The sequence below is a fragment of the Xiphophorus hellerii genome, chromosome 20 (assembly GCF_003331165.1).
Source record: "Xiphophorus hellerii strain 12219 chromosome 20, Xiphophorus_hellerii-4.1, whole genome shotgun sequence".
NCBI classification, from domain to species: Eukaryota; Metazoa; Chordata; class Actinopteri; order Cyprinodontiformes; family Poeciliidae; genus Xiphophorus; species Xiphophorus hellerii.
This window is the reverse complement of record NC_045691.1, coordinates 19642619-19654836: the sequence shown is the minus strand read 5'-3', so window position 1 is coordinate 19654836 and position 12218 is coordinate 19642619. Positions and strand designations below refer to the sequence as shown.

At 38.3% G+C, this 12218-nt stretch overlaps 1 protein-coding gene across 1 annotated transcript; it reads right to left on the bottom strand.

Moving 5' to 3' along the window:
- Nucleotides 1-439: 439 nt before the first annotated feature.
- pfkmb (phosphofructokinase, muscle b) lies at nucleotides 440-11878 on the bottom strand. Its single transcript, XM_032550441.1, has 22 exons — nucleotides 11639-11878; nucleotides 8796-8869; nucleotides 8434-8511; nucleotides 8004-8193; nucleotides 6878-7043; nucleotides 6745-6789; nucleotides 5452-5560; nucleotides 5279-5374; nucleotides 5110-5202; nucleotides 4895-5020; nucleotides 4149-4213; nucleotides 3999-4062; nucleotides 3741-3887; nucleotides 3530-3600; nucleotides 3317-3404; nucleotides 2462-2614; nucleotides 2215-2379; nucleotides 2042-2103; nucleotides 1831-1942; nucleotides 1641-1740; nucleotides 1432-1537; nucleotides 440-826 (listed from the first exon to the last, which is right to left on the bottom strand). Exons 1-22 carry the CDS (start codon nucleotides 11721-11723, stop codon nucleotides 685-687), a joined length of 2337 nt encoding a protein of 778 aa, XP_032406332.1. The 5' UTR covers nucleotides 11724-11878; the 3' UTR covers nucleotides 440-684.
- Nucleotides 11879-12218: the final 340 nt, after the last annotated feature.

The window sequence follows — 12218 nt, the reverse complement described above, 5'->3', positions numbered from 1 at the left end:
AACAGTAAATTTTGAATGTATTCAATTTCTTAATTTCTTCTTTTACCCTCATGATTTAATTCATGCTGCAACATCAAATGCTATGCAAAAATCTTGAACACCCTTCATTTGGTCTTTAGGTATTCTCATATTTTTTTATTCTAAAGTGAAGATCAAAAACTGCAGGGCATTTCAAAGCCAAAGTTTCTAATTCACACAATGCATGATTAAATATTGGTATTCTAAAAAATGGGGAAAAAAAGAGGAAACTACAGCGTCAACTTGGTTAATTTAGAATTTTAATATTTAACAAAAAAACTTAAAGGGGAGACACATTTTTTATCACCAAAACCAGACTTCTGAAAATCATTTTAGGAACACTGTAATTGAGGCATTTATAATTTCTAACCTACATAAAAGTAAAAACTATCTAATATACTATCTAATATAGTTACACACAATGTTGGATGAAACAAGAAATCAATCAGAATTTAAACTTCCTAAAATTCTGCTGTTTGTACAATTGAGCAAATGCATTTCACTCGATTTATTTAAACACTGACAGTATGATTTGTAAGAAGTAGTTGTTAAACAATATTTTTATGTTAATGTCTTTATTATTGCACAATCCTCAAGACAGAGTTTACAAAGTGCTTTAAAAAGAAGACAATGAACTGATGTCTCTTGAGCAGTGACATGGAAAAGCTACTGAGGAACTAAGCCTCTCTTCTTGATGACATGTTCCATTGCAGTCCTCTCTGAGGTGTCCAAGTTGATCTTGTACTTGGCCAGGATCTTCAAGATGGGCCTCAGCCTCAGCCACCACTGGATCTTTGGAATACGGTGTCTGCAAAGGACAATGCTTATCAGTGAAAAAGTCTAAAGGCAAAAAAGAAAACATTTTAAAAAGGTCAAATAAATGTCCTTCAAAACTTATTTACATTTTGTCCTGTTACAACCACAATCTTGGATTTATTTTGGGGGGATTTAAATGAAGGACCAACACGCATAACTGAGATATGTTAGGGAAAGGTTACATGGTCCTGTCAAAATCAAAACCAACATACAACTGAGAATCTGTACAAAGACTTTGAAACTCTTCGTTGATTTTGACTACAATTGAGCAAATTTGCAATGAACAAAGTGAAGAAAGTTCAGTTTTCATCATTCAAAACGATTGCCGTTGTAACTGAACCAAAAGGTTCTTTAACAAGGTAAGTGAAGTAGAATTGTTGAACAAATGTTCATTTCACAATTTTCAAGCTTTACTTTGTAAAAAGATTTGAGAAGGCATACATTTCTTCCACTTTACAATGACGCCCTACTTTCTGATTGTCTGTTAGGGAAGATTGGAGTAAAATATGTTGTAATTTATGCTTGAAAAATCAAAAATTTGATAAGTCCAAGGGGTTTTAATACAGGGTACCGTAAGTAACATTTCTAAGTTCTTACTCAATGTCAGTCTCAGTTCTTAGATCTGCCAAAGGCTGGAACACCAACGCTCTTTTCCTCATTCCCAGCACACAGGCTGAGTCCTTAGAGTTGGCAAAGATGCGACCTGCAGGTTTAATTTATAAACAGTCATTATAGAGTTAAAAACAGCATACTTTATTAAAATTATAAACAAGAACACCAGATGTTTTATGTTTTCAAACACTCACCATGTCTGTAGCATTCCTTCAGCTTGTCAGTCAACCAAAGAACAGACTTGACTCCCATCTTTGTGCCAAAGTTCCTATCAAAAGGACTGGGGGTTCCACCCTAAGAAGAAAAAAAAATGGTATCTTTCACAGTGGCTGCGCCAAACTATGAGAAGTGGACCAACAAACAGAGAATCACAGAGTAACAAACCTGCTGCATATGACCAAGAACATTTTTTCTGCAGTCAAACACACCCTTCCCCTCCTCTGAATACAGGTTGAAGATGAAATCAGTCGTGTAGTTTGCGTTGCACTTCTCATTTCTGAAGCAAAAGTAGAAGTTTCAGACAAGACATAAACACCAACTAATAGCAGTGAATGTGAGCAGGATGAAAAAATTAGTGGTTTTATTTCCCACAAACCTCAGAATTAGCCCTCTCTTCACTGTTGTCTTCATCTTTTCCACTAGATGATCAACGTTCAGCTACAAACAAATCATCGATCAGACTGAGAAATATCTGCCCATCTCTCACTGACGAATGCTATGATTTTGTTTCTTTTTATCTTTCGGTCATGAGAAGACATACAGACAGACCTCGAGGTCATGAATGTTGAACGGTTCCTCATAAATGTAGGCCGCATCTGCTCCAGATGCCAACCCAGCCATGGTTGCCAGGTAGCCACAGTATCCCCCCATGGTCTCAATAATGAACACTCTCCTCTTGGTGCCGGCAGCAGACTGCTTGATCCGGTCACATGTCTGCAGAACGTGAACAACAATGAGTGAAAAAGACCTGATTGTTTATGGATTACTTCATGTTTCTACACAGTCAGATGTTTACCATAGTAATGGTGTTGAGGGCTGTGTCTGCGCCTATGCTGAAGTCAGATCCAGGGACATTATTGGAGACGGTAGCAGGAACAACGACGAGGGGAATGCACAGTTCCTCGTACTTCTCTCTAGCTTCCACCATCTCTAGACCTCCCAGGAATGCCTGTGAGGAGGAAAGCCATAACTCAAAAGGACATGCTTTTATTCAAGCATTTGCAGGATCCAAGTTTACAAACAGTCCTCATTGGCAAGAATTAAATTTTTATTGGGGGCTTTTACTGACGCATTTAAAACTTTCTTTTCTCATTACAGAATGGCTGTACATCTCCAGTGAGTTTAAAACATGAATTCTTGCAGCCCAAATATGGTAAACTTACTGTATACAAATAGGTTCAAATATGACATATACATCCTCACTGATGTTTGGTTAAATATCCCACCGTAACTTGTAGAGCAACAACATGCATTTTGTTACCACCAATTTCAGCTGATATTTGACATCTTTTCTCATAACAAAAGGTGGAGCTCACTGTACACTATCCTTAAAAAAGCTGGGCTATATCAAGAAACAAAGCTATTTGAATGAGCTGATAAATACCAGCCAGAATTAAGCCATAACTTTATGACTACAAGAAACATGCAGTTTCCTAAGGGACATTAAACTAGTGGTTACTTGGAGAGACACAAATTTATATTGAACTGTATGCAGAATTTTGACCCTGTAGCGGTAAGAGAAAATTAGCAGCAATTTCAAACTTGTCCATGCTTAATGTATTAACCTTTTAAACGTTTGACTGATTTTATTGCTGAAGTCAAATGGACTTTGTAGTATTTTAAAACTGAAGCAGAGTCAAAAGTGTCTCACCTCAAAGCCTCCGATAATGACAATACCATGGATGTTGAACTTTGTGATGTTCAGACTGATCTCCTCCAGATGCTGCTTAGGCAGTGTCCTTCATAACAAAAATAATGAACATCACATCATGTCAGTACAGATTTAGATTTTCATTAAGGCAACCAGTATTCAATGAAGTATTAAAGAATCTGTTGAAGCCCAGATCTTCTTGAACTGGCTCACCTCTTGGTGCCAAGCATGGAACCACCCTTTCCAGTCCATCCTGCCACTCCAGACCAACCAATTGGCTCAATCTGTACATGCAATCAGAACATTTTGTCCCATTATAAGTTCAGTTCTTGATGATAAAACAAGATTATGTCCCAATAGTCAATTTTTATTCATAGGGACAGTGCTCAACATGTGTCATTTACAGCCTGATCTAATACATTACCAGCCCATGTGCCAAGCCATCAAAGCCTTCATGCACCGCCAGCATCTGGTGGCCCTGAAGCAGCCCAATCCTGACTGCTGCACGTACTGCAGCATTCATTCCTGCACATGGAGCGCCGATGTTCAGTATGGCAATGTTGATATTGCTCTGAAATTATATGTGTATATATATATATATATATAAAAATAACCCTCATCAGAAGAATTTTCTGAAATTTCCACTAAATCTAAACATGGTTGTAAAGGAGTAGTTTCTAACCTTTGTCTCTGGAGGGTTCACATGGGCAAGCATTTTATACGTGTTCCAGTTGTTCTCAAAGCTCCTGTTATTAGAAAAGCAAAAGTGAACATTCATTTGAAAACAAACACAGTGGGTAGAAATTAAAATGAATATAGGTGCAGGCCTTACTTTCCTCTGAGCATCACCGCATCATCATACCGTCCTTCAGCCATGGCTGTGGTGACATCTTTAGTCTGGTATGAAAAGCAAACACATAAGTTTTAATCAAAAAATTTGAAGTCAATCAAAACCTTTGCAAAAACATTTGAACTTTTTTATATTTTGTTTATCAAACTTTAATGTATTTTATTGGAATTTTATGTGATAAACCAATGCAAAGTAGTGCCTAAACATGAAATCAAAAGGATAATTATACAATCTGAAAACTGTGGTGTGCATTTGTACTTACTTCCCTGAAGAATCACCTATTGTTGGAATTACAATAAAATTAAATTTTAAACATTTATCAGACATTGTCAGATAAATTTGGGCCTAGACTTTGACTGGACCATTTCAACACATGCATATACTTGGATTTAAACCATTCCCCCGTAGCTCTGACTTTATTTAGATCAGTGATCTACTGGAAGATGAACCTCCATCCCAGTCTCAAGGGTTTTGCAAGTTTTAGCATTTTCTTTTCCACCTTCCCAGCTTTTCTGTTCCTTCTAAAAAAAACATCAACTGAGAATAATGGTGCCACCACTGTTTTAACACTGAATAACATAAACATACATTCCAATAAAATACATAGAGTGACAAAATTACAAACAACTGAATTTACTGTCTTTTCAAGTCACTGCAGAATCACAGTTTTTACCTAATGAACACCTGGCAGACTTAATGTTCGTGAATGTGTCGTCATGCTGACTTACCACTTGCACACATTCCATAAGAGGCAGCCTGACAGCCATGTTTCCAGACAGGCTGACCACACAGGCAGGAGTATCTGGTGTGGCTTCCAGCAGAGCCATGACAGCCTCCACACCCATCCTGCTTGCCTGGGTTATAATAAAAACAAGAGAGGCTCTAACATAATCAATAAATCTTATAAAAATGACTAAGATAAACAGGTTTATTGAGGCATTACCAGGATCCTGTCAAAAGCGGAGGGGGTTCCTCCTCTTTGCACATGGCCCAGGATGGTGGTTCGGGTGTCGAAACCCAGCTGCTTTGACACCAGCTTGAAAAAGATATTGTTTATGAGAAAACTTCTTGGCAAAGTTTGTGCTTATTTCCTAGTATTCTGGTGCACTGACCTGTTTGACTAGGTCACAGGTGATTGGTTTTCCTTTGCGATCTATTGCTCCCTCTGCAACAATGATGATATTCAAACGGGAACCACGACATCTTTGCTACAATAGGGCAGGTAAAGATTTAGGGCAGAAGCCAAATTAAACATAAATGTGACACTGAAGAGCAGGAAATTTACATCTGTAAGTCTTCTACACAGATGTTCCTCCCATCCTTCATCTGGAGGCATCTCTGGGATGAAGACCCAGTCGGCACCACATGCCAGAGCAGTCACCAAGGCAAGGTAGCTGTACACAATAAAATGTTATTGCAACATGGAATTACAATACACAGAAACAGCTGTTTAAAGCTTTACTCTGACTGTACATGTGGGAAACTTTGAAGAATAGCTATTTCTCTCTAGGTGTTTCCTGATCTACACATCGGCTTCAGTTGAAAGGCATGTTCTGGTGCTTCCTATTCTAAAGAATTTATGGGCCTGTACGTCAACAGGGAGTTTACTAATTATTAGTTTAAAAATGCTTTAATTAGATGATTTTAGTACAGAAATGTGCTTTGATCTAATCCATTCCATTGTTGCACCGACTGCATTTTTATTATTATTGTCCTGCTGGAAGGTGAACCTCCTCTTCAGTCTTTGGCAGTCTTGCACAGGTTTTCTTCCAGGTTTGGCTTGTTTTTACCTCCATCCATCGTCCCATCAGCTCGGATCAGCTTTGTTGTTCCCAGTACGATCAAGGTGATTAGAAGTGTTTTTTTTTCTTTCACGCAATATGTTTTCATGCAGTTTAAAAATATCTAATTTTGCTCTCATCTGAGCACCGGGTTTGCTGTTGCTCTCACTGATTCTGGATAAATACACATGGGATTTCTCATGGCTTTCTCTCAGCAAGGGTTTCCTTGTTTTCGCACATCTATAAAGCTCAGATTTGTGGATTGCACCAATACTACTTATCCTGTCAACAGATTCTCGCAATTATGAATCTCTGCAGCTCTTCCAGAGTTACTGCAGGTCTCCTGCTGCTTCTGTGATTACGGCTTCTTGAAAAACCAAACCTTGTTTGCCATAGACTTAGTTTGCCATATTTTTTCCATTTTGCAAAGATGGGTGGAACAGTGCTCTGTGAAGCATTCAAGGCAACCTAAATGTCTCCATGTCTTTCTCTCTGGCCTGTCTGCTCTGTTCCTTGGTCTCCATGATGCTGCTTGTTCACACATGCTCTCTGACAACTGAGGTCTTCAAAGAACAGCTTCCACTTCAAACTTATGCACAACCTTGTGTTGGTCTACCATGTAAAATGTTTACAGAGAAGGATTTAGGGCCACTTTTCTCTTCTGAGATTAAAGTTAGAATTTGTTTTATTTTTTTTATTTTACTGCTCCTAATCCTCTTCCATAAAAGTTAGATATGTGGTTGTTATGTGAAACTTTATTCCAATTCTTCCAAAACACACATAAAATCTGTACTCACCCACAGTGCCTACCCATTACCTCCAAGATGAAGGTCCTCTGGTGACTGCACACAGAAGCACTTATTGTCAAAAGCCTGCAAACGTTTCACCTGCTGCTTCTGTCTTTGAACATTTTAAAACCTACATGCTTACCTCTGTGCTGTGGTTGTGATGGCATCTACTATTTCAATAATGCGATGCAGGGCGCTGTCAGTGCCAATGGTCATATCAGTTCCACAGAAGTCATTGTCGATGGAGCCCACCATGCCGACAATGTTGAGATGGGAGGAGTTATTTGCTTCATTTGCTGTGATTTTTCCTAAAACCGGATTCAAACATCTTTTTTTTAAAAAAAATGCTTATATGGCATATTTATACTGATCATTTATTAGAAATCTTGCATTCATATTGTGCACTGTAAAACATTTGAGCCACATTTAGTTGTGTCTACTGTCTTCTACTCTTTTAGTCAAATAAATTTAGCAAGTTTTGGATTTTGAACCTAAATGTGTGAATTTGTGAAAGACAAATTTAGTAAGTTGTTTTAACTTATTAATTTTGTCAAACCTCTAAGAGTTGAACAAACTTGAGATTTTAGATTAGCAATTTAAAAACTGGAAGAAGAAAAAGAGAGGAGTTCCAGAATGCTTAGCGGCTTGTTTTTATAACCTTGTTTTGCACCTTGAGTGAGATGGAAGTGTGTTACATTGATCTGATTCTTGAGTGTTTTTCAGGCAAAAGGTCATTTAGTACAATTTAGTACTAAATTTACATTTAGTACAATTTTCAGTTTGTAAAGCTTGAGGATAATGTCCTGTTCATGCTAAATGTTTCTGAACAAAATTCATTTTGACGGTTAATAAAATTCATTATCAGATCAGAAATTTTGTTCATGCAATTTGAAACAAGAATTAAAATTATTCTAAAGTAAAATTAGTAGTTATTTTAACTTGATATAGTAACAAGTAACAGAAAAATGTGAGCTCTTTAACTGGGTAAGGACAGTATTTTCTTGCATATTGTGAAATAGTTATTTGGTTTAAATTGCAGCACTAAGTTAAAACTCACAAGTCAAGATTAATGAACCTAATAAACAATTTTTAGACACTTGTTTCTTGTTGTTAAATCAACTTTTCAAACTTTAAGTTCTGAGTTAAAACCAAAAGATTTTTCTTTCTGACTTAAATTGCATTTTCAAGGCAGCAGGTGGACTTTCATTTTAAACTTAAACCACCTTCAAATGTTTTACAGTGTGCAGCTCTTTGAAGGTGGATCTCACCTGCTTTAACCAGGTCAGCTAGCAGGTCTTTCCACTCCGTCCTGAACTGGTTGGCACCTGTGAGACTGCCGTCACCTCCAATAACACACAAGTTGGTGATGCCCAGCTTGACTAAGTTACAGGCCGCCTTGGTGCGCCCCTCCTTGGTGCGGAAGTCCTGACAGCGGGCGCTACCGATCACAGTCCCACCCTGATGTCCGACGAGGAGAAAGGATTTCAGTCTCGAACGTGAAGGACACAGCTTGGGTGGCAGAATTTGAAACCTTCACACATGTGTCGCAGAAGTGTTGCTTTCTAATGAACCTTGGCATTTAACTGACTATTTGACCTTCAACGCTGCACCGTAGAGAGTAAAGGCTGGACTGCTAGTACATGTGAGAGACTATATATAGTGCACATATTATCATTGCCTGCGTGTGTTCGAACTCACCAGCTGCAGCATCATTGACACACTTTCCCAGGTAGCTGGGCGGATATTGTCTCCCCCGTCAACCAGGCCCTGGTAACCCTGGTAACAACAAGATGTCACCATACAACAGAAAATTACCCCTTTAAAAATAATACTTGCAGTGAAGCAACTTCATGTTTCATGTCTGCTTTAGTCCTACTAACATTCCTGTAAGAAAGATTGAACAATTGAAGTAATGCTGTTGAATAATAATACATTAAAAAACGTGATTGTTTTTCTCCGTTTTCATAAAAGTAGAACACTTATAATAATTGATTATTTATCTATTTTAATTCGTTCAGGTCATATAATTTACTGTGGTAATGGATAGAAGTGGTACCAACCTCATGGACAAAGTACACCTTGGCTCCAGTGTACAGCCCCACTCGAACGGTGGCTCTCACAGCCGCATTCATTCCTGCATGAACAGAGTGCGGATCTTGATTTGCACCATCCTCGTAACTGGACTTTCTTTTTTTTTAAAATAAATTTGGGGACATTGAATTATTTTGGATGAATTCAGTATGCACAGTGTTTTGTAAAAGGATTCAGCTCATATAGGGTATCTCTACCAGTTTGCCCATTCTTTTTTGCAAAACAGCTCAAGTTCAGTCCGATTAGATGGAGAGCACCTGTGAACATCAATTTTCAACTCTGTTTCATAATTCTTGGTTGGATTTGGGTCTGAACTTTGACTGGGTCATTTCAACACCCAAACTACTCAATTGTAACTCTAGCTGGATGGTTGTTGTTCTTGAAGAAGAACTTCTGCCCCAGTCTCAAGTTTTTTGCAACTTCTAACATGTTTTCTTTATTAAACTCTGACTATTGCATTACAGAAAGTATTCCCAGAATGCTGCTGCTACTACTATTCTTGACCAAGGAGAGGAAGAGTTCAGGATGATGTGCTTTGTTAGTTCTTCCCCATATGTCATGTTTTGGAAATAGGCTAAAAAGATAAATACTGATCTCATTAGACCAGAGGACCTTCTTTAACATCTGTCAGTTTCACACATGGCTTATAGAAAACTGCAAAAGGGGATTCTTATAACTTATTTCAACAATGGATTTATCTTTTCCCGCTCTTTCATAAAAAAGATCAGTGGAATGCATAACTAGATGTCCTGTCAACAGATTCTCACACCTGAGCCATAGCTCTCCAGATCAGCAGCTCCTCCAGAGTTGGGGTACGTTAACACTCCAGCCAGAAGTGACCCAATTCCGAATTTCTTTCTTTTTTGCCTTATTGTGACCTGTATTTAATATTTTCATCACAGTCTGAACAACACAGGTCGGGTTTTTTTGATTGCGAACCACGCCACTTGGATATCCGATACCTATCTGATTCAAATACGACCTGACGCCTGGTCAGGTCGTATTCCTGGTACCTGGTCGCATTCATCGACCTGAACGTCATTGATACTCGATAAATGTCACTATTCTGCGTCCTGATACGCGCAAGCGGGAAGAAAAACTACAACCATGGCGAACAATAATGAGGATTAAGTTGTTACTGTACTGGCTCTGCCTGGACAACAACTTCAAAATCGTAAGCTATGCTCCACCGTTAGCATCCATTTTTACTTCCGCAAACACTGAGCGCTACTTCTTCTTTATGGCTGTTGGGAAAACACTGAGCACGCTCCATGTATGACGTTTTGCGCCCTCTACTGCGCATGCGGGACACTTTCAGCTCATTTTAGGTTCACGCTGGAGATCACATACAAATCGCATATATTTGGAAGTGTAAACGGCCACGCCAAAAAAAAAATTAAAAAAAATCGATTTGACAAAAAAAAAATCGGAATTAGGTTACTTCAGGTTGCAATGTGAACGCAGCCTTACTGTGGTCCTCTTGGCTGCTTCTCATGATTTTCTTTCCCACCCATGCTATTTTCATTTTCAAACAATGGTCTGAGCAGAACAGAGAGATGTTCAAAACCTTTTTTATTATCAAACTTTCAAACTGTTCCACAACCGTGTGTTGGTGAAGCCCAGGCAAAACACATTTTCCTTTGAAAGTTTAAGAGGTTTGAACACTATTGCACTGTAATTGGATTCCTCTCACTATCATTGTTAAATAGAATATCCATTAGTGTGTATCATCCCCACGTAACTTGATAAAAAAAAACCCTGTCATTAAGTGCAAACTTTAATTTCACCTTTAGATCCTCACGTTTACAGTTTTCTTTCAGCTTGCATGTTAAGTTGTGAGTTTTCTGAGTCTGAATGTTGAGTCATTCGAGTGTTAAATAAATTCAGAAATGCTATTTTTGGCTCCTATGAAAAGCTAGTGAATTCAAAACATCAGATGAAAGCCACAAGTGCAACATGGCAGTTAATACCACAACAAGACAGTGTGAACCTCACTGCGGTCGTTTGATTGAGGGGTTACTTAAAGGACAAGCTGCGGATAGATTAACTTAAAGGGTGCCAAAATCATATCCTCTTACAGTGTAAAAGGAAAGAGGTATAGGAAGGAAGAGCAGTACTGCTTTCTTCACATGCCTCACTAATGTACACATAGGAAGGAAAGGTCATGTTTCTAAAATTAGCAGTCGTAATTGTTGCATTCCTTGAAAGAAATTAGGATTATTTTACAGAAAAATGCATATTAAAAGACAAAAGTTGTGATGAAATCAATATGTAGTTTTGGTTTTGCATTTGAGATTGTGTCCAATGTTTGAGAAAGTTCACATGGTAAACCGAAGAGAGAAATCTCAGGCTCTCACATGCTGACACTTCAGCTGTGTGGGGTCACTGGCAAACCTTTTAAAGGTCACTTTGGACATATTCCTCATCAAGTTAAAGGTCAGTATATCGTCTGCTATTCTCTTTCCTTCTGGCAAATCATGTCTCCCTTTTACCTTACTGAGTTTTATGACAGCTAGGAGAAATTACAGAGCATAATCCATATTTAAAAAATACAGGATTTGATGGGGAGAATTAAATGTTTGAACATGGTGTTTAAAATAATTTCTGTTTACTAATGAAGCATCAAAAATAGTCTAGGAAGTGAATGTCAGATTAAAAATAGTCCTGTGTGAGCAGTGAATAGCTAGCCTGACCACAAGTAGCAATGTCATAGATATTAAAGGGTTGAAAAAATTTTTTTTAATATTAACTTAAGCAGATCCTCCAAGTCCTTGCTTTGCACAATTGTACATTCTGGAAAGCCTGCACTTACCCTGAGCATCGCCTCCAGAAGTCAGCACTGCAATCGCCCGACCCTCACCCATCTTAGTGGGGTCGGTTTTAACGGGCTGCGCCATTGTTCTGGTTCTGGTCCTGGTCCTGGGACTGAAGCTGGCTGACAGAAAGAGGCCCTGAGTGTAAAAATCTCTGCTGCCCTGCTGGACTCTGAGGAGCTCAAGGTGCCTCTGCAGTAACCCAGTCTGCCTGGTATGAAAAGTGAGCGCAGTTGCAAAAGTGCCCAGCTTAACTACTCTATTGGCAGCCATGTAGGCACACATAGTTGTGACGGATTTAGACACAAACACACACATACAGTACAGTACACACAACTAGTTAGAAATATTTAACACCCTCACCCTTTAATATTAAACTAAAACTGATTTTATCATTTTGAGATGCTTGTTATTAAAAAAATATATATTTACCTTTCAGAAATTAAAACGTAAAACCAGCCACATTTTTTCAATGGTAGAGTATGCACTTGTATTTTCTTTAATTAGTACTGGTCATTTTGGCTTTAAACCTTGTAGTACTTTGAATTTGCACTCAATGTTTTCGAGCATGAAAAATAC